The sequence below is a fragment of the Gobio gobio genome (genome assembly GCF_949357685.1).
Source record: "Gobio gobio genome assembly, chromosome: 2".
NCBI classification, from domain to species: Eukaryota; Metazoa; Chordata; class Actinopteri; order Cypriniformes; family Gobionidae; genus Gobio; species Gobio gobio.
Genome location: NC_137098.1, coordinates 46042735 through 46069354, shown reverse-complemented (window position 1 = coordinate 46069354; position 26620 = coordinate 46042735). Strand labels below are relative to the sequence as shown.

At 38.1% G+C, this 26620-nt stretch overlaps 1 protein-coding gene across 2 annotated transcripts; it reads right to left on the bottom strand.

Moving 5' to 3' along the window:
• Window positions 1–199: 199 nt before the first annotated feature.
• On the bottom strand, window positions 200–26182 carry pkp3b (plakophilin 3b). 2 transcript variants are annotated; one of them, XM_079803111.1, is made up of 14 exons: window positions 26032–26182; window positions 25108–25255; window positions 20249–20343; window positions 16745–17382; window positions 14686–14809; window positions 13155–13359; window positions 9250–9424; window positions 8576–8693; window positions 8208–8372; window positions 7111–7290; window positions 6692–6845; window positions 6030–6225; window positions 3539–3626; window positions 200–1316 (listed from the first exon to the last, which is right to left on the bottom strand). In XM_079803111.1, exons 1-14 carry the CDS (start codon window positions 26056–26058, stop codon window positions 1275–1277), a joined length of 2355 nt encoding a protein of 784 aa, XP_079659237.1. In that variant the 5' UTR covers window positions 26059–26182; the 3' UTR covers window positions 200–1274. The 2 variants fall into 2 exon arrangements, with proteins under 2 accessions (XP_079659237.1, XP_079659238.1); XM_079803112.1 differs by lacking the exon at window positions 26032–26182 and having other exon boundaries at window positions 25108–25540.
• Window positions 26183–26620: the final 438 nt, after the last annotated feature.

The following is a 26620-nucleotide window of genomic DNA, read 5'->3' as shown; positions in this document are numbered from 1 at the left end:
GCGTTTTACAATTCCGTCTTTATATTGAAGAGAGAGCTGTTTTTGGTCAGTGGTTGCTCAAGATGTTCCCATGCACTCAACTAAAGGCCACAGCAATTGTACACTGACCCATAATGTATTCTAATCTTTCGGGCATTAGCCTCAGGAAACCTACCAAAAAAGAAAAAAAAGAGCTGAGTATGCATTCACAAGGCTTTTTGTGTTAGTTCCTTTTCTGGAGAGTGTATACTGTTCAATATTCATGAACATATTTATTCATAATAACCATCAGAACCATTTTCATCATCACACAAATCTGGGTGATAATAATAATAATAATGGGTGATAATAATACATTTGAAAAAATCTTGGGTAAAAAATTATGTTGACAAGATATGTTATATCAAAATTATTGTTTTTTTGTTGAATCTTTAAAAGTGACACAAATTCTTTTGTTATACAATCCTCTGGAAATGACTTGTATACTATAAATGTTCAAATATTAATTTCTATCCGTTTCCAAAGGCAATGAGTGTGTAATATTTGTGCTTTCAGAGTAAGGCTTTAACAAGATACTTTGCTTCAAAGGTTTATTTCAGGTGCAATGTCATTTGTAAGCTCATTTGCACTCAAAATCCAAGGCTATTATTGCTGTAACAACCACAAAAGCCTGCAGCAATGTTACATGAAAAGCAAAAATCGCAAATATGTATTGCAAAACCAGCAAATTTGTTTCTTCAGTTGTAAACAACTACAACATTTTAGTTCACAGTGCACTTCAGTCTCTCTTTCTCTAAAGGTCATGATTTTAGCCAATGAACTGTGAATCTCCGCGTGCAAAAAAAAAAAAAAAACATATATAATGTTTAGGATAAGACGGAGAGGCTGGACAGGATTAAACTTCAAATCTATGTAAAAGAAGCAGGTCTGATGAAAATGAATTAGTGTGTGTTGCTGGCAGTAGTATGTAATGGAACTAATGGGTGTTAATGTCTTCTCTCAAACAGGCTTCAGGTTTAGAACACACACACGCATCTCGGCCTGTTAGACTAAGTGCTCCGCAAGCATTCCTCTACATCTCTGGCATGTTGTAATACTTTAAGGGTGCTGTTAACTAAAATTTATACTCTAGTAAAAACTTTAGAATTCACTCTCTCCGCTACAGGTCACAATAGTATGTGTGTGTGTGTTTGAGAAAAACAGGCTGGTCGCATTCCCTTTGGTGGTAAAGTGAAATCCATAGATGTAAAATGCCATCTTCTCCACTGAGTTTAGCATTGAGTCATGGACACAGATTAGATGGTCGCATCAGTGAAATCTCGTCTTGTGAACCCTTTCTGTAAAATTGAAGACAGAAAAAGAGAAATTACTTCTAAATTAGTAGTATATAATAGTCATATACTGAAGAAATAAATTGGTATATTATATCTTTGATCAAAAAGGAACTTCCTGCATTCCACGGTCACATTCCACATGGACCACTGATCTGACCAAAGGCATTTTGAACACAGACAACAAACTTGAACTAGTCTCAGCCCCGGACCGTAAGTCCATGGACCGCCCAGAGTCATTTACTGACCATTTGATGGCCTCTAACAATGAGCGCTTCTGAAGAAGAATAAATCACTGGAATGCACATTCTGTGAGGTACTTGGTATTCAAAAGTTTAGTTTGGGCCACTGCTAGATGTCAGAGGAGAACTGTACATCTTGCTTTGTTGTCTGCGTTACATGTTTCTAAAAATCTGTATTTGTATTCCGATAACAATTGACACAAAATGAATGTTTGTTTTTTTCTGTACATTAATTTTCTCTTACGAAAAAGATGTATACGTCAAGTTAAAGTAAAGTTCAAGTATATTTTCAGGTAGGCTATATTTTATGTGTACTATAAGTGTAACAGTAGTAAACTTTAAGTGCACAACAAGTCCACAAGTTTCTCATTTATACTGCACAAGTGAACTTATAAGTGTAGCACTATTTTAATACTTGTAGTACATTTTTTTAGTTTATGAAAGTACACTTTGAAATATACTCTCAGTAAACTACTAGTTCAATAGTTTTACACTGCAAGTATACTTATCATACATATCATAGTTATTGTTTACTATCTATGTATTATTTTTGCACTTAAAGTTATACTACTATGCTCCTATTTAGGTATTCCTTTAACTGTACTTTAACTCTTTATATTCTACAAACATTTTATACATCATCTTCTTCGCCTGTGTTTTGATCCAGAGATTCTGTACTAGAAGATGGGTAATAGCCATATACCATATAACAGTCAAAACATTGATAGCCGGAAAATTACGTTAGTGGCTGGAAAGAGTAAAGTAGATTTGAAGTAAATTCCTATGTACACTACCAGAGGTATAGCCTACACAAAAATTCAGATACACAGAATTATGAACATATCTGGTTTCTTTATAAATCAATGTATGTTTATAAGACTGTATGTAAAACTATGTGAAAAAAGTATTTAATAGGCTACTCAAATCAAAATATTAAATACAACTACAAGCCAAGTATACTTAGAATACTTAATTATACTTTTAAGTTTATCTCGATCAAAAGATTGAATGAAAGTATAGGCCAAATATACTTGGCCTTTTCTGTCAGTATAAGTCAAGTATGTTTAAGTGCAATTTTAAGTATATTTCTGAGAAGTACATAAAGTATATTTCTGTTACATTGCATAAAAAGTAGACTGAAAGTATACTTTCTTATTTTTTAGTTTAAAAGAAGTATACTAATAGCACACTTGAATAAACGTATTTTTCGTAAGGGTTATTATTGTTATATTCGTGTAAAAGAAGGTATGGTTGGTCAGTCACATATAAGTCAGACAGCCTCTTCCTGTGTAACTGGCCATTATGAGGCTAGGCTTTAACTATTTAAAACAATAGAACCTCTTTGGGGGGGAAAACCTTTAAGTGAATTCAAATTTATCTTGTGTTGATGCCAGAGAAACAATAACTTGACAGATACGGCCTTCAGCTCGAGTGTTAAATAGTTGCTTTTGTCAGCAGTTTTTGGAAGTGTGCTTGCCATCCTTTACTGAGTAAATTATTTTGTTGTAAATATGCAGCAATATAATTTAAGACATAAGAAAAGAAAAGTCATTTAAACAGTAAAAACTGAAAAGACACAATACGTTTGCTTTAATTAGAGTCAAGTCTGGTAATCAGTAATGGGTTGTGGGTAAATATTGTTCCAGTTTAGTTATATAACTGACTAACATAGCTGATATCACATAGGAGAGCACAGTACTGGGCAATTGGACAGCTTTACAGTATACTTAAGGAGCTATTCACACACTGTAACCGCCCATATTTATTGACTTGACATAATAAAATAGCTGACCATTGGCCAAGCACACTGATCCTTGGTAAGCAAATGCACACAATATCCATCAGTGCAAAGTCTGTATACAGTAACGTATCCATTTTCATATCGGATTACAGAGAAAGGGCCTTTTGTCGCATGCCTACTACTAGCAACTCTGAACAGTAACACGTTCAGTTGTGCTTTTAGCTGGGTTTTATACAGAGACTCACCTGTTTGTAGTCTCTGTGAAGTTTGCTGTACTGAAACATGTTGGTCAGAACCGTGGAGGCGGCCCTAGCTGCTTTCAGCTTCCCAGGACTGAGATAGAATAAGAAGGGAGAAACATGAGAAGCAATGCTGGGACATTGTGCTCTTGATTAAACAGCTAAATAATGAAACAGTATGTAGGCTATATTACAACAGTAGTGCTATGAGAGCTCGTAGGAGAGGTCCAACATTTAAAGTGCCTGAAAAAATTATTTCTTATCATATCAGTTTATCAGAAATTATGCTTTCTAACCTTAGCTCTAAAGTAATGGGTCTGTAAGCACCATAAACATGGGGGACCACCATAAAAGAACCATTTGTTTTTCAAAGGCCAACTCTTATACTACCCCCGAATCCTGAATATGTAATTAGTGAAGTTTATCGTGACTAACCTTAAGCTTAATTCTAAAATGCCACAATTATTTCAACCCCATCACAGTACATTTACAAATCATAAACAGTGTCGTTTTATGTGACACATTTTGGCTGGAAGATAATTAGAATGTTTTCATTCTTAATAACATTATTTTCAAATGTTATTTCTATTACAAATTAAACAGAGTTACAGTAAATATATCAAAGAATTTCATTTATCAAGTCTATTATATCAATATTCCTGAGAATAACCCAAATATAGCATACAATGTAAGGCTTTTTTCAGTCTATTCCCCACAAACTAAAGCATTTACATTTGTGACAAGCTCTTAAAATGTGCACTATCTATTAAAAATATTTAAAAGGTGTTGGTAAGATTTTTTTTATGTTTATGAAAGAAGTCTCTTATGCTCACCAAAACTACAAACTGTATTATTGTGAAATATTATTACAATTTAAAGTAAATGTATTCCTGTGATGCAAAGCTGAATCAGCCACCAGTCTTCAGTGTCACATGATCCTTCAGAAATCATTCTAATATGCTGATTTGCTGCTCAAGAAACATTTCTATTATTTTCAATGTTGCTTAATATTTTTGAGAAAACTTGGATATATTTGGTTCAGGATTCTTTGATAAATAGAAAGATCAAAAGAACAACATTTATTTGAAATATAAATCTTTTGGAACATTATAAATGCATTTATTGTCACATTTGATCAATTTAATGCATCCTTACTGAATAAAACTATTAATTTTGACATGCGGCGGCGCTGCACATTGTTCATGTAGGCTATTAACGTTGAATATTAAGAGAATATTAACGTTAGTTGCCAAACCGATTGGGGTCGCGGCATAAGCGCAGAGTTGTTCAAAATCCTGCTGCGCCATTCACATAGTTTTCCATTAAACGACACAATTTGACACAAAACATTTTTAATGTATAATGACTTCACCATAGGCTGGAAGAGTGTAGGCTATTGACATTTTTCAGCAAAGTCAGTGCTTATGGAAATATATAGCTATAGATTGCGCTTTTTTGTTTCCATTTGTGCAGTTCTTACAGCAAAACACATCGACGCCACTTTTTTTCATTCTTGAAGAGAACTTTTTTGCCTGTATGGTGATTAGATTCACTGTTTTGCATCGCCTGCTTAAACATGAGAACGGGGCGCGTCTAGTGCGCAGCATTTGGTGCTTCATCAATAGCGTGAACACAGAGAGCGCATCTTGCGCTTGAATGGACAATATACATAAGGGTATGCCAAAAATAACGAGTATCATAGTAAACACAGTCGGCTATGTCTTAACCGAATGTAAGCAGTTGACAAGTGAAATAGGATGCGTGTCTATGAATTAGATTCAAATTGTGCATTTGTTCTTAAAGTGACCGCATCAACCTATAGCCTACGTCCTTCCATCTGTCATTAAAGTTAATCAAAGAACAAAAAAATTCACCCACTGATCTTGACTTCTGTAGCTTAAACATGCATTCATCTATATTTCATTTATACAGTGAAGATTATGCAATGTTTTATTTTTATTTGTGATGATTCAGTTTCTGCAGGCTACCTGAATTAGGCCTACCGTTAGACCTGAAACTTAATTCTTAGCACTGTTCTAACTTTATTGCTGACTGTTCACTTGTATTCAATGTTTTAAATATTGTAGTTATTGCTGTAGGATATCAGTTGGTATTGATAATTGTGAAATTTCACTGGTATCTACAATTGTGGTTTCTTATTTATTAGTATACATGTTAGATCGGTCAAAACAATGAAAACAAATAAGTATTACACATGATATCCCCATGTATAAAAGTCTAGGTCCGCCACTGTTTAGAGGTCCTTTTTGGTCAATTTTTATGACAGCCACCATTTAAATTATTATATTTTTTAAGGTTTGATGTAGAGACATATACTTATATCAATAAAATATCAATACTTATATCATTAAAAAGCTAAAATCACTTATATTCAGTGTCAAAACCAGGTTTGAGAAATTATGTTTTCAGCTCTGAAACATTGACAATATTAAAGCATGAGGTAAAGCTTTTGTAAATAGCATTGCAACTGTTTTACCTGTTGTCATGAGATGTCTTAATGCTGACCAGCTTGGGTAGTCCATCAAAGTAAGCGATATCTCTTGCAGCTAGAGAGCTTCCTGTAACCAGGTTGTTGAGAACCCCACAGATGTTGACCACCACGTCACTAGACGGTTCTTTCTGATGCCCATCACTGGGGAGTTTGTTCACCAGAATATTCACCACTTTGGTAGCTACAGATAGGAAGCAAAAACAAATTTAGCTGGAATTACACAAACAGAAAGAGTGAATGATATATGTGTGGTTTGATGAAGGAGGCGCCCTGTGGCCCAGCAGGGGTGGATTATAGTGAAGTAGAGAGCTGAGGTCAGGGTGAGGATGAATAGGCGGCAGTTCAGCGGATATTGGGAATGTTACAAGCATGAGTCTGATGGGAAATGAAAAGAATGTGTGGGAGTAAAAATGTGTAAGAAATCCGTCTAAAGGGAAAGGAGAACAATGGGCAGTGAGAAGAGAAATTTAGTATTTATCAATGTGTTTTTTTATAGTTATGGGCTTGCGCAATAACTTTATGTAGGGGTTTACTGATCTAGACATTTTCTTTGCCAGAATGTTGAAATCTTGGCTGGGGTGTTTTACACATTTAAATGTGATTAAAGACAGAGAGCTGGGGCAAAAAAAAAAAAGTTATCCACTAACCCATATCAGCTTTGTTTTTGCAGTGTCGAGAGAGGTTCCTCAGCAGACCCGTGAGAGAACGGAGCTCAGCATCCGTGGGGCTTCGCAACAGGTCAAGAATCACCGGCAACATCCGCTCCTGCTCAAGAGCCACACGACTCAACACAGAGGCCCACTAAGAGAGAACAAAGGAAAATGGTGAGTGAAGGAAAACAAGAGAGAGAGACAGCAATTAGTAAGACATCCTGCCAGAAGAAACACAAAGAAGGGGAATAGTGAGACATTAAAGCAATGGAAAAAACAAAGATAAGTAACATACAGATGGAATAAGTAGGAGAGTTGAAGAACACATTGAACTTTACAATTAGCGCTAAAAGTGATAAAAGTGACAGATGCAGCTACAATTGAAATTATGATATTAAATATGATTCGTATCTCACCCTGCTGTCGCCCGCTGTGATGTTCTGCAGGGCTCCCGCTGCTGCCTCACGTGTGGCTGTGCTTGTCTCGCAGCTCTGCAGGATACGGTTGTACAGACCGACTATCTGAGGGTGCCAAAGCCACTCTGCTCCCTTAGGGACTCTTGCCACTTCAGAGAAGGTGGACAGCTCTTGATTCCTCTAAAGGAACACATTATAAACTCATTAAAGGCAGACAGCAGGGAGTCTACTAATAGATGAACTATAATAAGCACACCTTCAGCACACTGCTGAAAGCACATAACTACAATAATGTTCAAAAGTTTGGGGTCAGCAAGATTTGTCTTTCTTTTTGCATTAAATTGATCAAAAGTGACAGTAAAGACTTTTACATTGATACAAAAAAAATTTGTTTGAACTTTCTAATCCTGAAAGGTTTCCACAAAAATGTCGCACAACCATTCAAAAGTTTTGGGTCAGTAAGAATTTTCTTTTCTTTTTTTGAAGTAATTCGTTCATCAAGGACATGTTAAATTGAACAAATGTGACCGTAAGGACTTTATGAATAATGTTAAAAAAAGATTTATATTTAAAATAAATGCTGTTCTTTTGAACTTTCTACTGATCAAAGAATCCTGAAATGTTTCACCAAATATTATTATCATATTAGAATGATTTCTGAAGAATCATGTGACACTGAAGACCGTAATGGCTGCTGAAAATTCAGCTTTGCTATCACAAAAACACATTATATATCCATTATATATATATACTTTTTTTGCATCACATTTACAGTATATATATATATATATATATATATATATATATATATATATATATATATATATATTTTTTTTTTTTTTTTTTTTTTTTTATGATATATTTCACGATATTACTTTTTTTATACAGTATTTCTGATCATAAGCATGCTAAGAGTTTAAGTGAGTATGAGAGACTTCTTTCAAAAACAAAAAAAATCCCAAACCCCGAACTTTGAACAATAGTATGTATTATCACTATACTGTATATTCAAAGAAATATAAGTAATATAAAATACATTATTTTTAAACGGTGAGTAAGGACAATAATATTGCTGCTTATACAAATAAAAGACTGACATCTTTTGCTTTCTTGCTCTGTGGTGTGAAGCAGCCGATGGGATCATTGTGTCGCACGTTCTGTGCTCGAGTGGGTCCTTCTAAGCGCATCTGAACTGAAGCAGGGATCTCAGAGTACAGCTGGTATGACAGGTTGCGCAGGACACACACACAGTTTTCTACACCCTGAAGGCACAGAAGCACAGAATTAGGATTTCGAACAGTTTTGGAAATTATGTTGTAAATTTCAGCAACTGATGTTAATAACAATAGTTTTCTAATTGCCATCTGAAAATGGTTATCACTTTGTAAATAATGCCACACTCGCACAGGCTAAAGGCTAGCATATTAGCAAGCACAACACTTGAAAGTTGATTCTCAGGTCTGACCTTGTCCTCTCCTTTCCCCTCCTGTTGGGAGTTTTCGATGTATCCGACTAGAGAGTCTACCAGCCCCCGAGTTTCCCGCATCTGCTGCCTGGTTCTTTCATTCACTGAGCTCAGGTTCCTGTCAATACATATAAATGGGTGATGTTAACATGTAAAAAAAAATGTTTTATGCATTTGTCTTCAAATATTTAAAGCAGCTTAATCTTTATTGTGTCTATAAATCTTTCCAGCTGGAAATCTGATACATTGTATACTCCGTGTCTGCAGTGGAGTCTTTTACAAACTTGCAAATTACAAACACAGCCATAAACATTCATATTTGTGATTGTTACCCAAAGAAAGCATGTCATTATTTCTGGTACTTTTTAATCAAATATACAAGCAGCTGACATAATGGACAATATCATGTCTAGCCCTATAATATGATATTATGAAATATACAATATAGAATTTCATGTAAGGTTTTTATAATTTTTTTATTATTATTATAGAGGCATTCATTATGGATAATTTTTTACACCCCCACGTTTTAAATTTCTTGGGCTTGTTACTACATTTGTTGACATTTTTGCCCCATGCTCTGGTTAATTTTTGACCATGCAGTGAATACATGTGGTGCAGGTTTTAGAACATAAATGTATTTAAATGCAGGCATGTATATGTGATGGCTGTACCTGAGGCAGCCTGTGGTGTTGTAGAATATATCAGCCTCAGACGCGCTCTGTTGAATGACACCAGCATCTCCTCCTCCAGATAGAGGCAACAGCACTCTCTCCGTCAGCTCAGACAAACTCTCTCTGGCCAGCCTCTCCTTCAGACTGTCTTTAGAAGACAGGTTCCACAAAATGCCTACAGAAGAGACACTCACACTTTAGTCCTCTTTAGCTTTCTACTTAGAAATATAATATACATTCACACATGCTGATGGAGTATAACAGCTAATATATTATATTTTAGTTATATCACTATTGTTTAATCTCATCTTTCACTACAGTTTACTTTGTATGAACTCACATGTGTTTAAATTTAAACTAAAATCAAAGCCATTTATGTGGATTTTTTGTCATTCAGACTATATAAAACTAAATGGCAAAGATTGTTCAGTTCTGCAAAATAAGAAGCTATTTTTATGGGAGCATACATTTCCCTAAAGGGATAAAATCATAAAAAAAAAATGTTTGTTGATCTTCTGAATTAAATAATCTAGTGAGCTATGTAATCATATTGTTTATTAAGTTAATTATTTTAAAAAAAATAATTTACTGACATGTAGGGAATATATTAAAATAGGGTAGGTGATTTGTTCCAGAATTTTTTTTTGTTATGCTGGTTGAAAGTTCCCTCACATCCTGATAGCAATCACTAAGTAAAGTGGTCTAAATGTATTTATATGAATATATTGTCTCTGGAAGGAATCAGACCATAAAATGTTCATCCAATCTTCCGAGGGCAACAATACGATGTCCTACCTGCCTGTCAGCGTATGTATTTCCATACATCCGCGCTCTCTGCTTGCGCAGACATCACACGTCATCAGCACGTTTCATGCTATGCAGAGTTAGACAGACGTCAGTCACAGAGCACCACAACCGAAACAACAGCCACCTTTTAAGGTTCCTCCTGAACCAAAACAACGAGCTTATGCTGTGTTCACGCCATAACACTGTGTCTACACCGGCTACCAAGGCTGTCTACACTGGACGCGAAAAAGCACCCGTTGCAAAGCATTTGTCCTTCATGTCAGTACGTCATAAATAGAACAAGTCATCAGTGTACTGTCGGAGATTTGTCGTGTCGCATCCAGTGTAGACAACATCACTGATTATAATGGGTTCTATTTTCTTTTGTCGCATCGCTTGCGTCCAGTGCAGACACATCGTAACTACCGATCTTAAGCTAGCATCTCCAATTGCCTACCCTACCTTTAACACATGACTGCCTAGTAATGGTGAAGTAATCAAGCATTAAAAATCAAATGTTACAAAAAATGCATAATTGACACTCCTACACATATTATAAGTAGTAGTCTGGTTGTCTTGTTAATCATCTCGTTTCTGTTCACAACTTAAGTTACACTCTCACCTTCAGTCTTTGTCTAGTCACTGTTATGTTATGTTGGAGTGTTTCCCTGCCTTGCTGTTTTGTTACCTGTTCTGTTAACCTGGATGCCAATTGCCTGTTTTGAGTTCTTGAAGAAGCATTATTAAAGTTTAAGTTTGCTTTCTGAGCTTTGGAGTCTTCAGCCTGTTCCTATGTACACCAACCCTTTACAGATGACTAGACCCACACAAATGATGGCTGAAGAAATTTTCCTCTCCCTCGGGCACAGTGGTTGTCCTCTCGAGCAGTATGTGGAGGAGTTTGTTAAGTTTTCCCATCTGGTGAGTTGGAATGATTCTGTGCTCAATGCATACTTTCAGATGGGACTGGATGAGGAAGTCATTCGTTTTTTGTCGCCTGAGCCTTGTTTGTCCTTTGTAGAGTCCATTAACCTTATCCTCTGGCTTAATGGTTCTAATTTCGTTGTTGAAGAAATCAAGGAACATAATCCTCATCCAGTCCCATCTCAGAGTTGATTGGGTCCTCCAACTCACCCCAAGCCTGCAACAAGACCCTCCACAGCTGCTCCAGAGTAAATTTTTGCACCGGCTCAAAAGAGGAAGTGAAGGAGGAAGATGGCCGCCGCACCGCCTGAGCCCTCGTCTCAGTTCAAGATGGCCGCCGATACAACTGAGCCCTTGCCTCCAGCCAAGATGGCCGCCCCCATGCCTGAGCCAGCGAGGAAAAATGGCTCATTGACTTTTGGACAGAACCAGCTCCAGTCCTCATCTAGAGTCCCACAATGTCTCCCATCCATATCCAGAGCCTTGTGACATTCCCTGCAACCATCCAGAGCCTAGTTAAATCCCCTGTCTCCGTCCAGAGCCCAGTGACGTCCCTTGTCTCCGTCCAGAGCCCATTGGAGGACCACTAGGTCATTGATTTTTGGACAGAACCGTCTCCCGTCCCCTTCCAGTGTCCTGTGACGTCTCTTGTTCCCATACAGTTTCCCATGGCGTCTCCAGTCTCCTTCGAGAATCCTGCGACGGCTTATGTCCATGTCGAGAGTCCAGTGACGGTTCCAGTCCGCGACGAGAGTCCAGTGACGGCTCCAGCCCGCGACAAGAGTCTAGAGAGGGCTCCAGCCCGTGACCTGAGTCCACAGTGCCTCCTGTCTCCAGTCCAGAGTGGTCTTTGCCTCCTGTCTCCCGTCCAGAATGGACTCCGCCTCCTGTCTCTCGTCCAGAGTGGACTCCGCCTCCTGTCTACCGTCCAGAGTGGACTTCGCCGCCTGTCTCCCGTCCAGAGTAGACTTCGCCTCCTGTCTCCATGTCCAGAGTGGACTCCGCCTCCGGTCTCCAGTCCAGTGAGGGCTCTGTCTCTTGTTCCTCCTGCGGTTCCTACCGGGGGGAGGGGGGGGGGGGGGGGGCTACCTCTCCATGGAGGCCAGCCCTGAAGGGTCCAAACCGCAATGGGCCCCTGAACTCCATGAACGCCATGGACCCCTGAATCCCTGAACCGCCATGGCCCCCTGAACTCCCTGAATCGCCATGGCCTGAGCAATTGCCTGAGTCCACTCTGGATCGGCCCCCTGAACTCCCTGAACCGCCATGGACCCCTGAACTCCCTGAACAACCTGAACCGCCATGGTCTCCCGAGCTCCCGGCGCCTCCGTGGTCCCCTGAGCTTCCGGCTCCTCCGTGGTCCCACTCTCACCTTCAATCTTTGTCTAGTCACTGTTATGTTATGTTGAAGTGTTTCCCTGCCTTGCTTTTTGTTACCTGTTCTGTTAACCTGGATGCCAATGGCCTGTTTTGAGTTCTTGAAGAAGCATTATTAAAGTTTAAGTTTGCATTCTGAGCTTTGGAGTCTTCAGCCTGTTCCTGTGTACACCAAACAGTTACACTGGTAGAAATAGTAATAAAATAATTTTGAAAAACAAAAAAAACATTAACTCTAAAGTTCTCAAATGCATGAAACTGCCCATTGGGGGATGTTTAGTACACAGATCGCTAAGCTACTAGTGTATTGTGAGGTTTTAAACTCATCAAAGATAAGAGTGCAAGTCATAAAATGTCACTAAGAGACCTGGCAACCCGGAGTCCAGCAGGAAAGAATGTCAAGGATTGTTTACTAAGTGAGTGTGAGTGTGTGAGGGGGTGGGGGTGATAGCAAATCTCACAGAGCACAAAGGCCTCTGGGAGTCTACTTCCCACTGCATCTGAGACTTGGAGTGATTCCAGGTAACAGCCAGACAACTTTTGCTTTTCTGCTCTCTCTGTTTCTCTGAATATGCTCAGTGCCTAACTTAACTCTCCACCTGTCTACACTGACAAATCTGCTCCAAGTTGGCATCTAAAAAATCCCTGACCTTACTGATGTGGTGGACTTTTGTACTGAATCAATACTGAATCAATACTACTAAATATACTTGACTTCTGGCTTAGATATGAGCCCCACTATTTTTTTCAAAAGTGAAGTTCATAGTCCAAAACATTTGCCTTGCTCTGAAACCCCCCTCCCCCTAAAATATACGTACCTGTGATATTTTTGCGTAGTTCATCATCTGGTTCTCTTAAAGCGCCAACTAGTTTGCTAATGCCACCGGCTTCGATAAGTGCTGTCTTGTTGTCCATATTCTCATAGATGAGGTTGCGTGTAGCACCTGTCGCATAGCGCTGCACCTCCTGGTTCTCACTGCTGAACAGCTGTACTAATGCTGAAATGCCCTTCAAACTGCGCACCTGAGCAAGAATAAAAACATCTAGTTTAGTTCGGAGAGAAAGAAAAATATTTTTTTAATCAGTTCATTACTTATTGATTCCTAAATGATCCCATGTCTCTGAATCCCATTTCTGTGATTCACGCCGATAAAATCTATTTTACATTAATCTATTGACGTTAATCTATTGAACAACACTTTTTTCATCCCAACATGGCAACCTGCTCAGACATCTGTCTATGTTTTGCCATGATGTGCTCTCAGGCGGAATGTTCTGCTCCCTGAGGTTGAGGATAAAGATTAAGGGCAGGGTGAAGGTATTCTCTCCATCTGGCTTGAGTATAAAATATAACAATAGTGAAGAAAAATAGGCTTTGCCTAGAGCTTGACCATGCTCAATCCGCTATGTAAATACATTTTTTGCAGACATCTAAGAGGGCCGGTCGATTCTTTTAACCAAACTTAACACCATTTACTTTTTTTATTGTAAAGCTGTCTCATCGACTTCATTTTTCCCCTTGAACGTGGTTTATGTTTATAGACTTTAAAAGGGATTTTAGTGATGAATTGTGATTTATAATATTGGAATTGCAGTCAGAATTGTAAGATATAAACTCAATAAACGCAATTCTGATTTTATTTCTTGCAGTTGCGAGTTTCTCACATTCAGACTTTTTTCTCAGAATTGTGATTATAATCTTGTAATTGCGAGAAATAGCCAACATTTTTAAATAAAATAAAAAGTCACAATTACCTTTTTATTTTTTATTCTGTGGTGGAAACAAGCTTCTGTAATTTTGTCTGCTTGACCACTCAGACAATTCATCCAACCACTTGGGGGAAGTATTTTTTTAATGGCTGTTTATTGTACTTATGAATCAATCTTTGGTCACTGACCATGTCTGTTTCTTCAGTGTCTCGTGGCATGAGCTTTGCACTTTTTAAGACGGAGAATAAAGTTCAAAAGAGTTAGACTTTAAAAACATGTCACTAGACCCCAGCATTCTGTTCCTGTCGGATGAACTTCATGTGGCTGTTTTTGAAAGGAAGAACACATCCTGTGTGTACGCCCCACTAATCCTGTCCAAACAGAGCACTGTTGCTGCCCTGGACTGAGAGTCGCCATGTACAACACAAGAAGATTCTGCCCTGATTGGACCCCAAGGTACCAGAAAATATGACACAGTAAATAATCACAAAATTAAAAAAATGTCACATTGTTGTTGATTGAAGTCAAAATTGCAAGTGGATTTCTATTCCAATATTTTCCTTAGTACTTCTATCGCATGTGGTATTTCCATTGTTTCAAATGTTTCTGAATTAATATAATGCTTTGTTTTGTTTTTACCATGGTTTTGGCTTCATTGCTGTGATAACACTGATGCTGTATGTAGGCTGCTCCCAACATCTGCATTGCAACATCAGTGGAAGAGAGATAACTGACTGCCGTGGTCATGTCCAAGTTATGGATTCTGCTCATTCATATAAACAAAATGGAAAGTGTTAATAAGTTAAGTGTAAAATAAGTTATACATGAATTTGTTTAAACTAAAATATTATTTTTAATTTATAAGTCTAATACACTAAAGATTGGGATTTTTTTTATTTATTTTTTAAAAGAAGAAACACTCTTATTCAGCAAGGATGCATTAAGTTGATCAAAATTGACAGACGGCTAAAGACTATCTTACAAAAGATGTCTATTATAAATAAACACTGTTCTTTCTATTCTAACTTTCTATTCATCAAAGGATCCTGAAAAAAATCAAAATACTGTTATTGTGAACTTTCTATTCATCAAAGGATCCTGATAAAATCTATCACAGTTCCCACAAAAATATTAAAGGGATAGTTCACCCAAAAAATAATTTACTCACCCTCATGTTGTTCCAAACCTACATGAATTTCTTTCTTCTGTTGAACATAAAAGAAGATATTTTAAAGAATGTTGGTAACCAGACAGTTGACGGCACCCATTGACTTCCATAGTAGGAAAAATAGTAATAACTATAAATTATGCATTGTTACATGCAACTAACCCTACACCAAAAAAAACCTAATCCTAACCCTATAGTAAGTACATGTAGTTACTTAATATTACTCAGTACTTGTAATGTATAATTACACATTACAGTGTAACAAAGACACCTTAAAATAAAGTGTAATTCATTTAATTTCAAAAATACTACGGAAGTCAATGGGTGCCGTCAATTCGACATTCTTTAAAATATCATACAGGTTTGGAAAACATGAGGGTGAGTAAATAATGAGAAAAAAATTTAATTTTTGGGTGAACTATCCCTTTAAGTGGCACAACTGTTTTCGACATTGATAATAAAATGTTGAAATGCATCTTGAGCACCAAATCAGCATACAAGAATAATTTCTGAAGGATCATGTGACACTGAACACTGAAGTAATGATGCTGAAAATGCAGCTTTACCGTCACAGGAATAAATTACATTTTAAAATATATTCACATAGAAAACAGATGTTAAACTGTAGTAATATTTCACAATCTTACTGTTTTATCTGTATTTTAAAGGGTTAGTTCGTGCAAAAATGAAAATTCTGTCATTAATCACTCACTTTCATGTCGTTCCAAACCCTCCATTGACACTTTGGCGCTTCATCAAGTTCATTCAAACTAATTCATATGAATTGAGCAGTTTAGTCCAAAATTTTCTGAAGAGACAGGATCGCTTTATATGATGAACAGATTGAATTTAGGCTTTTATTCACATATAAACATTCGTCATCACACACATCAGTTTTGTTAGGCGGAAGCTCAAGCATGTTGGCTTGACGTGCGAGAACCAATGAGGATCATTCTCATGTTTACGCAGCAGTTTTGAGCTTCCGCAAGAGGTTTGTTCTCGCGCGTCAAGCAGGTTCGTTTGAGCTTCTGTTTATGTTCGCTGATCTGGTCTATATGTGCATAAAAGCCTAAATTGAATATGTTCATCATATAAGCCATCAGGTCTCTTCAGAAAATTTGGACTAAACCGCTCAATTCATATGGATTCCTGTCATGGAGGGACAGAAAGCTCTTTGATTTCAGTTTGAAACGACATGAGGGTGAGTATGGATTTGGATTAGTTTGGATTAACTATCCCTTTAATTCAAATAAATGCAGCCTTGGTCAGCATAAGAGACTTTTTCAAAAGAATCATAAAGATCCCAAACTTTTGAACGGCAGTGTGTGTTTAAGATTTGCTAATAATTGATGATTTATCAAGTGTTAAACAAAAGATGTTATCATGTACACTGCATTGTATAAATGCTTCTATGTTGTATACCTATTAAACTTGAGTCCAAATATATCAATAATTTTGTAGACACGGCATGAGAACACGGCTAAATGGAGACAATTGACATCTTTTTTGTAGTGAATAATGTTACATTACCCGCCAAGATCATCCATGGTTCCATCGACCAATCCATCATAAACGTCCACACCACGACCGACACTCTTCATACTATGCACAGACCCTGCTCTCTTCATGGTGCCTTGGTAATGCCCAGCACCCATCAGACTGGCTCCCCCAGTGGACATCTGTTGCCACTGCATTGAGTTGCCGCTCAGCCTTTGCTGCTGTTGCTGCTGCATCTGACGATTATTTATCCGGCTGATGGTCCGGTGGGAAGGGCCTTTAAATGAATATTGATTAGCCAATTCTGCCTCCCTCCATCCTGTGTTGAAACCATCCCGTGCCAGGGTCCCACTGAGGGTGCGTTGACTGTGCATCGCGTTGGGTGAAGGGCTGTGGGTATACGACGGCATCCAATTCGCCACAGGAGATGGCTGCCGTTGCAACGTGAGCCCGGCCATTGCCGCCACCTCCTGCTCAGTCCGATTCAGTGTCCTCGCTTCTGATGTTTGCATCTGGTTGTAAGAGCCACTCAGATGTGAATCATCATGGTACATGTACGGGCGGCCCACTACGGCGGGCATGGGCACGCCATGGCTGATTCTGTGCCGTGTGCCCACTTCTACTGCAGAGCGAGAGGAAAATTCGCCTGCGTACTGAGGCTGTCGGGGTGTCTGTGTAAAAGCATAAAGTCATATGAATATCAAAATTATACAAAAGCAACATTTTGTGTCTGATATGAGTGATTAAGTACATGCTAACTCCTCTTGCAGGCTCACTGCTATCTCACAGAAGGGGTAACATGGCCTCCGGTCGACCATTTGGCACATGAGGTCTCGGGTTAGGAATGTTTCAGATGCACATTGGGCTCTGAGCTCAATTCCGGAGCTTGCTAGAACTGCACTTCACTTTCTAAACACAGCTCTCACAGGAGAACGCAAAATACCGCATCATTGTGTGTGCAAGGCGCAGCCACACAGAGTGTCATTGTCATGGGATTGTGGACTTGTGAGTGCTATCAATGCAAAATGATGTAAAATGAAAGAATTGTACTTAGTAGCTGGCATAAAACGAGAAAAACTTGACTTAATTTGAAATTAACAACATGCTTTTTTTAAAGGGTTAGTTTACCCAAACATGAACATTCTGACATTAATTAATCACCCTCATGTCGTTCCAAACATATAAGATATAGGTTAATACAAATTAAGATATTTTTGATGAAATCCAAGAGCTTTCTGACCCCTCAATAGGCAGCAATTTAATTACCACTTTCAAGGCCCAGAAAGGTAGTAAAGACATCGCTAAAAAAATTCCATCTGACTGCAGTGGTTCAACCTTAAATTTATGAAGCGTCGAGAATACTTTTTGTGTGCAAAAAACAAATGAAAATAACGACTATTTCTTCCCTCCTGTGTCAGTCTCCTATGCTGTTTACATTGTATCCGCAGTGCAGCACTTCCGGGTTATATGTCAGAATGCTGGCTCATTATTGGCTAGCTCCTGCGTCAGCATCACACGCATGCATTGTGGTGTTCACATGAACAGCATCGGCCAATACAGAGCCGGCGTTCTAACGTAGAACCTGGAAGCGCTGCACTGCGGTTTACATATACCTCTTTTCCACCAAGGCAGTGCTGGTGCTAGTACGGAGCCAGAGCCTAGTTTCAAATTGGTTCTTTGTGTTTCCACACCCAAAGCACCAGCTCCGAGCCAGGAAAAGTGGTTCTTAAGTAGCACCAAAACATTGCTGGGCTAGAAGTAAGAACCGATTACATCAGGCGCTGGGGGCGGTGTCAATAAGACGAACACAAACTTGAGATCCGGCATTTTTGAAATAGCAGCTAATTGAGCTAATAGTTGCTGCTCATTTGTAATCTCAGTCTATACAAATTACGGCGAACTGAATGAATGCGTTGGATTCGCTGTGTTTTGATGCCGATGTAGGATCGTAAAGCCATGTGAATCAATAGTAACGCAATGTTTGCATTGTTGATGGAAGGCTTGTTCAGACCAATCGCCGTATGACAACGAGTCCAGCGAGAGCATACGACTTCTTATGCTTTTGATTCACTCATGTGTTTTTTTTTTATATCATACGTGGAACGGTCTGCGCAGCGCCGATGCATCTCGAACAAGCCTGGTGTGTTTGTGTTTTCCGCTGCCTCGCTAGCGTTGCTGAGAAAGATGAGACGTATACAGTGACGTAAGACCTGGCTCTGTTGTGGCTCTCTAGCATGTGGAAAAGCAAACGGTTCTTAGAAGGCTCCTCAGTCGTACCAACTATGAACTGGGACTAGCACTGGCTCTGAACTAGCACCCGGTTCATTCTGGTGGAAAAGGGGTAATAGAAGGGTCATAGAGCTCATAGATTTCATAAAGAATATCTAAATTTGTGTTACGAAGATGAATGTCTTACAGGTTTGGAACAAAATGACGGTGAGTAATTAATGACAGAATTTTCATCTTTGGGTGAACTAACCCTTTAAAGGCTTTAACTCCATTAAAATTGGACCTTGAAATTAAAGGGTTAGTTCACCCAAAAATGAAAATTCTGTCATTAATTACTCACCCTCATGTCGTTGGACACCCGTCAGACCTCCGTTCATATTCGGAACACAAATGAAGATATTTTAGTTGAAAGCTGATGGCTGAGAAAGGCTTCAGATAGGCCTCCATTGGCATTCAGTACATTGACACTTCCAAGATCCATGAAAGGCACTTAAAACGTCGTTACAAAGTCCATCTCACCACAGTGGCTCTACAATCATTTTACGATGCGACGACAAAAGTTTTTGTGCGCAAAAAAAAATCAAAATAACACCTTTATCCAACTTGTTCTTGTCTTCCGTGTGTGCCTCCACGACGCATGCGCAAGAATATGACGTAGCGCCGGCGTTCGGGAATCCGTGAAATACACACTTAAGCCCCATTTTGAGCACTATGCCGAGACCTAAAGCATGATCAATGTAGAATCCAACAGCTTAGACACACGCGTCTTCCTCTGCTCGTAAACAAATCGCTTCTGGGTCATATGTCCGAACGCGGATCTGCGTCATATTCTCACGCATGCGTCGTGGAGGCACACACGGAAGTCGAGAACAAGTTGGATAAAGGTGTTATTTAGATTTTTTTTTTGCGCACAAAACTATTGTCGTCGCATCGTAAAATTATTGTAGAGTCACTGTGGTGAGATGGACTTTGTAACGACGTTTTAAGTGCCTTTCATGGATCTTGGAAGTGTCAATGTACTGAATGCCAATGGAGGCCTGTCTGAAGCCTTTCTCAGCCATCAGCTTTCAACTAAAATATCTTCATTTGTGTTCCGAATATGAACGAAGGTCTTACGGGTGTCGAACGACATGAGGGTGAGTAATTAATGACAGAATTTTCATTTTTGGGTGAACTAACCCTTTAAGTGTTACCGCATGGTCTTAAGTGGAAATGTTGCGAGGCTAAATCCGTTAAACAAGCTCAAGTATTATTGTTTCAAATAAGTGAGGATGCAATTGAAAATTTTGTGAATGTAGTCACACTTACCGCCATTGTTCTTTTGCCATTGTAGATAAGAGACTTGGAACTGAATCCAGGGCTTTTGGATTGGTATCTCACAGTGGATGAGTGGCCGTTAAATTCTGGAAAGAGGACCATTAAGTAAAATGTTAAAACAATGCATTTGTTTATGAGCATATTTGTGTCTAACTTGTTTGTATATTGCGTATATTCTTTCCCTTTAACCTAAACTTTTTTTGACTAGAAAATCAACTGTTGACCATCCAATGAAAGTCAGTGGGATTCAATACAACATCGAGACATTTGTTCAAAATATCTTCTTGTGTGTTCCACAGAAAAAGATTTTTTGCTATTTTGCCATCCAGATAATTACTTTCAGAGAAACAAGAACTACTCAGGAAAATCTCTCTCCCAGGTGGCTTTCGTTTTGATGGGATTTCTTCCAAAGCATTACATTGGTCAACAGTGACACAAGACCCAGCTGTGTCACCTGATCTTTGTTTGGTATTCAGCTCTCTGACTTTGTGCTTCAGCAAATTTGAAAAGATCAGGTTTCTATCAGTGCTTGGCTTCTTGACCCAGTCTGTTGCAAACAGTGCTGATTAGTTATTCACATCTAGATGTGTGAAAATACATTAGGTTTAAGTCTCCAAAAACATGCTCAAAGGAAGTTATTTCATGGATGAGAAGGGAAATCTGCTATAGCAATCACACCGTAAAAGAATGAGACAGAGGGAAAAGAGGATGACATCATTGGGTGGTCCTTTGTCTTATTTTCAATGTTTTTTTTTTAGGTACTTCAGTGCTTTTGTGTTCTTTGTTGTCTTATTGTCTCTCTTTTTCTTTTTCTCTTTCTTTCCTCTATACACTGACTTTTGTAGACAAACAAAAACAACTTGAGAGGTTGATCCCTGCATGAAAGAAAACCTCATGATAAAGTAGTGGGACGGTAAGAAACAGAAATTGTCTACAGTCAACAAACCAAAGCAACAAACCCAGGCTGGGTTGAGGGGAGTAGAATAGGTTCCGTTTTTGTGATGACTGAAAGATGAGGTCAACCACATATTGCTCCTCCCAGAGGAGAGATGAATTTCAGCTAGAGCTCCATATAAATGTGACAGGATATGTTGCTCAATAGGTAAAAAGAGTAGATTGACTTTGGCACATACTTACAATGTTTTTCTGAAGAAGAAAAATACTGAACTTATTAGACTAAAGAGTGTTTACCATCCATCTTAATATTTGTATTCAATTCTGTTATCTAATTAAATCGAATAAATTTTATTTGGGGCAATAATAATGTAGAAAATGCTGTGATAATGCAATCTGCATTTCCATAATCATTTAAAATGACTTAAAATTCTTCATCAGCTTCATTATCCCACCCTTCTCCTCCTCTGTAAAACATTTTCCCACTCAAATTTTTAGCTAATTCCTGTTTAAACTAAAGTTTCTAATCTGTCCGTGGGGAGTCTGACAGGAAGCACAAATGTCTGAATTTAAGTCTTGGCAAGAATGCTCAAAGGTTCAAGACCTGACCAAAGCTGTCTTTATCTTGATTAACTGTGACTATAATTTTTTTAAAAATCAGCATTTCCTTGAACTGGCATGATTTCAGACCTTTGAAGTGCACTGTATTGAGATGGTTGGTAGCCACTAAGTTCATTAAATGTTAAATTCCTTCATATTGGGTGGATAAGAGTGTTCAGGGAAGATTACTTCTAAAATTGAAACATCTGTTTTGTTTCAGAGATCCTTGGCGTGACATGCATGTCTTTGCTCATCTCCTTCTGTTTTTCAGAGTACATTCCACCACCTAATTAATTCCTTAATGTAACTGATAAGCAGGCTGTATTGATATACTGTATATACACAGTATACTTCACTGATGGTGATGCTTTTAAATACATATATTATTAGACTACAGAATTTGTTTTAGTCTTTTGTTTTCTGTAAAACTGAAAATATAAAATAAATAAAAAAAAAACGATAAACTATTACAAAAAGCAAATCTGCCCCGTGACCACAATGTTTACGAGTGATGTGGCTGGACTGTCTAAAAATGTTCAATTATAAACCCAAGTGCAATAACAACACAACACATACTAAACTTGTTGCTGCTGGAATTGATAAAGTGTGAGATTCTTATTGCACATATGCTCAATAAATCACCAGAATGAGTCTGAGGATGATTAAAACCCACGCAATCCCATTCCCTGACAACTTGGTTACAAAATCTGAGTAACAGAGCATACATCTTGATGATAATTTAATAGCAGGCACTTGTATTTTTAGGATAATTGCAAAGCAGTCTGTTGCATGCGACTGAATGCGCCTTAAAAACAAGACTTTTTTCACGGTTATTCTTCTCTGAAATGTTTGACCATCACACATCCTCCCATTCAAGTCTCCCATAAGCTAAAATAGAACTGCCCTATATACTGATAAAACACTCAAATGGCAGGAAACTCTTCTGCAAAGGACGTGGAGGTGTGACTAAGTGTGTGACAGACCAGGTCAAACTGAGCTCATTTGTAAGCTGACTATGAACAAACAAACCAAAAATGCATTGCATATAAAAAATGTAAATATAAAAAATGCTGTCCCCTTGGAATTATAAGGTTCTATCTGACATTTTTGTCAAAATTGAGTTATTCACATATTCTTATTCTGTGACAACTTCTTTACATTATGTGATGTTGTTTTTTAAGTTTTGAATTTTTTCTTACTTTTTATTTAGAAAATAAAAGATTCTTTCTACACAGTCGAATGGAATGCAAAAACTTTAAAGCTCAATATACTCCAAACTAGTCAGAATGCAGATAGAACCTCATAATTCCAAGGTGGCGATATATTAAAATGATTTCTTATGTTGTAGTTTGTTCTGTATTTGGAAAAAAATATCACTCAACTCAAGAACGCCAGCTTGGTCATTTCGTCTTCTTTTCAAAGGGTCACGTCCAAGCTCATTTTTAACATAGGCCAGATAGGAGCTCTCTAAATCACCGGCTGTGATTAGGCTCAACAATAGGGTCAAAGTTTAAATGCCTAACATTCCTCTTGCAAACAGGCATCCCAAAGGCTAGAGTTTCTGCCAGATTTTATTTAGTGTTACTGGTTAGCTACGTCTTTTCTATTCATAATAAGTGTGAAGTATTGAGAAATGGACTTTGCTATAATTTGAGTGAGATCTGTATACTTCAACTTGAAACCTCATATACTATACTATATAATAGCTTATCCCCTTAGGTTCCTATTCCTGTTAATTTGTGATTTGTAATATAATGTTTGACCTAATGCTTCTGTCAAGGATTAGTTTGGTTATATTTCAGCCACCTTCTTGACAAGAGAAAGTTTCACTTATAAAGGGCAATGGGGGTGGGGTGTTGGGGAGGTGGAGAGAGAGGTTTGCCCTAATTTCTACCTGCCTTTCTAAGCCAGAGAAGAAAGCGATACCTTTCCCACGGGTTGTCTACACTCCTCCTCCTCCTCCTCCACAAACATCCACACACTGCTCTCAATGGCTTCCATCTCTAAATCACATGTGCTGAGTGATCCATGTTACACATTTGCATTTGAAAGCCTCTATATATCTTGTCAAGGTTCCACTGTAGAACAACGGCCCGATTTTCCATTCACACAAGCTTATGTAACGTTTACAAGTTTCCATTCTGAGGGCCAATTGACTGTCTAGTTTTCAGGAAAATGTCAGGATATCAGTTGTTCCAAAGTATAATATCCTGTTTTTAGGGGATTCCCAGCAACTCAGCCAAATGCAAAACAAAATGATTGAAAAATGACCACTCACAAAAGTGTTTTGTCTCTTGTTATCTAAGATACAAAGCAACACAACAAGCATGCTGGAGAAACAGTGTGCGCACCTGCAGGAAATGTGACCAACTTTGACCAACACATGAAGACCAAACAGATATTTGCATAGCAATGCAAAACAAATCAGTGTCACCCAGAGTCTATGCAGAGCTACACTCTTAAAAATAAAGGTGCCAGTGAGAACCAAAAAGGGGTTTTGACGGCGATGCCAGCATAGAAGAACCATTTTTGGTTCCCTGAAGAACCGTTTTGTGAAAGGTTCTTTAAAGAACCATTTTATAGTCTAAACTCTAAAGAACATTTCTTCACTACAAAGAACCTTTTGTGCAATGGAAAGGTTCTTTTGGATATTAAAGGTTCTTCATGGAAACATACACCCCGCAAAATAACCTTTTTTTAAAGAGTGTATTGTGTTCACAAGTTCAGCTATTGTAGAAATGTTGTAAAGTTTTACTTGTACATTTCTGACAGATTGTTTCCTTAAACTTGACAATACATAATATAATTATTCATATTATAGTGTTCATGTTATATTTACATAACTACTGGTCTCATAAGCCTTGGTGTTGCTGATACAACAAATTAGAACTTGATAAACAAATCCCAAAAAATTCGGAATTCTGGCGAATTTAACATTTGAAAAAGAAAAAAAAAGTTAGTAAAAGTTTACATTTATTTAAAAGTTTTTCAGAATTCAAATTGTTGTTGTTTATTCTAAAGACAACTAAGGGAGAAACAAATGTACTTAGTATTAAAAATTATTCTTGTACCATTTTGAGGAACTGCTATACGTGTACTATTCAAGTTCAAGTTTATTTAATGTATAAGGCACATTTAAAATGTACTATTTACTATTTTGAGGAGCTGCTATAGCCTACTAGCACTGTTAGTGTAGGCTACGCTATGTAACCTGAAATATGTTTAAAATTGTACATTGCATTTGACTAAATGTTTAAAAATGTCCTGTTTGCACATTCCAGGCCAATACTTATGCTATAAGGGTTGTGAAGAGCACAGCACCCCATGATGACGGATCCTCAGCAGATTTTACTCACCTGTAGAGGCGTTGAGTCGGGATGAGGATGAGGATTTCTCCGCCATGCGCTGCTGGACCTGCTGCTGGACGCGTCTGGCTTTCGACAGGTGATCCTTCCTGGGGTGGTCATCGGTCGGGATCGCATATGTTGTGACCGAGGTGCTGGGCTGTAAGGCGGAGAAGAAGAGGCCTTCAGTGGCCAAAACAGCACTCATTGTAGTGCAAAAACTCACTCCAAAAATTATACAATCCAAACTAGTTTTTATTTGCGCGTTGAAAAGGACTTTCTGAAATTCGTTTTTTGAGGGAAACTTTGTTTTCCCCCCGCGAATGTTCTTCTGAAAGAATTCCAATATCGGATAAAAGTAGCAAATTTGCCCGGAGCGCAAGTCAAATGAAAAGCGCTCCGTACACTTGATCTGTCCAGCTCTACGTAGGCAGCTGTGCGCTCCTGTCGTCGTCAATAGATACAGAGAGAGTGTAGCCGGGCGGGGGCGGGGCCTCCTCATTCACTATGTTCTCAACACTGAGATATGCATTTATCAGCCAGTTTAGAGTTACAATGGTAATATGAGATCCACCACCGTGTAGTGTAGCCTGCCTGATGTGAAGAGCTATCTGTTTAGTCATCCCTCTTCCAAAAGTAGTTTGACCATGTTTTGACATGGTTCATGGACATATAATGGTTTTCTCTAAGTAGCCTAATTACAATGGTATTTGAACTTGCTAAACATTCAGGATCGTAGGATTACCATCTGATACCATCATGGTACTATACTACAGAACGTTTTTGTGTCATGGTTTTCCTTTTAATAAAGTGACCAAGTTATTTTTATATTTATTATGAATAAATATATTGCTTACAAATAAGTGCCATCATAGCCTATATAGTTTTTCCATGTGTTCCTATATACACAAAAATCATGTCAAAATGATTACTTACCTCCAATACAGCAGTCTTTGGTTTCATTGTTTGAGATGTTCCTCCTTATTTATTTTTCTTTTGTTGGTTATAGAGAACACAGCCTCACAACGTCCTTTCATAAGCCTCTTTTGCTCACCTCTCTTTCTTCTCCTGAGTCCTGTCTTTAACTATTCTGTTTAAAGAGGAGTATCTTAAAATGTGTGTTACCCACCCAAATACTGACCTTACATCATCCCTCCTCCCAGAAACTTTAGTTAATCCTTAAAAAAAAAAAAAAAAAAAAACGATTGGAGGAAGAATGCAGGGTTAAAAAAAATTCCCACTTTAAGGCGGAGAGGATGAGCAAACTGTTTAGTCAACAGGCTGAATGAGATTTCAGGGTTTTTTTCAGTTCAGTTGGTCTAAATGTGATTATATTCTGTGTATACTATTAGAACCATCATCACTCATACAGTAATGAATGCATTATTTCGGCTGATTGCTTTATCCACACTGAAATGGCCATTGCCTTTTGTTTTAAACAAAGGAAGGCCCCAGTTCAGTAAGACACACCCAATGCAGCAATCCAGCAACTGACCAGGGTGGTCACTATATCCCAAAACACTGA

Coding starts and splice junctions, on each gene's coding strand:
- pkp3b (XM_079803112.1), bottom strand. CDS start 25,303: ATGAGTGCTGTTTTGGCCACTGAAGGCCTCTTCTTCTCCGCCTTACAG. Junction 20,344..25,107: donor CCGACTCAACGCCTCTACAG/GTGAGTAAAATC, acceptor TCCTCTTTCCAG/AATTTAACGGCCACTCATCC. Junction 6,846..7,110: donor TCACAGCGGGCGACAGCAGG/GTGAGATACGAA, acceptor GTTCTCTCTTAG/TGGGCCTCTGTGTTGAGTCG.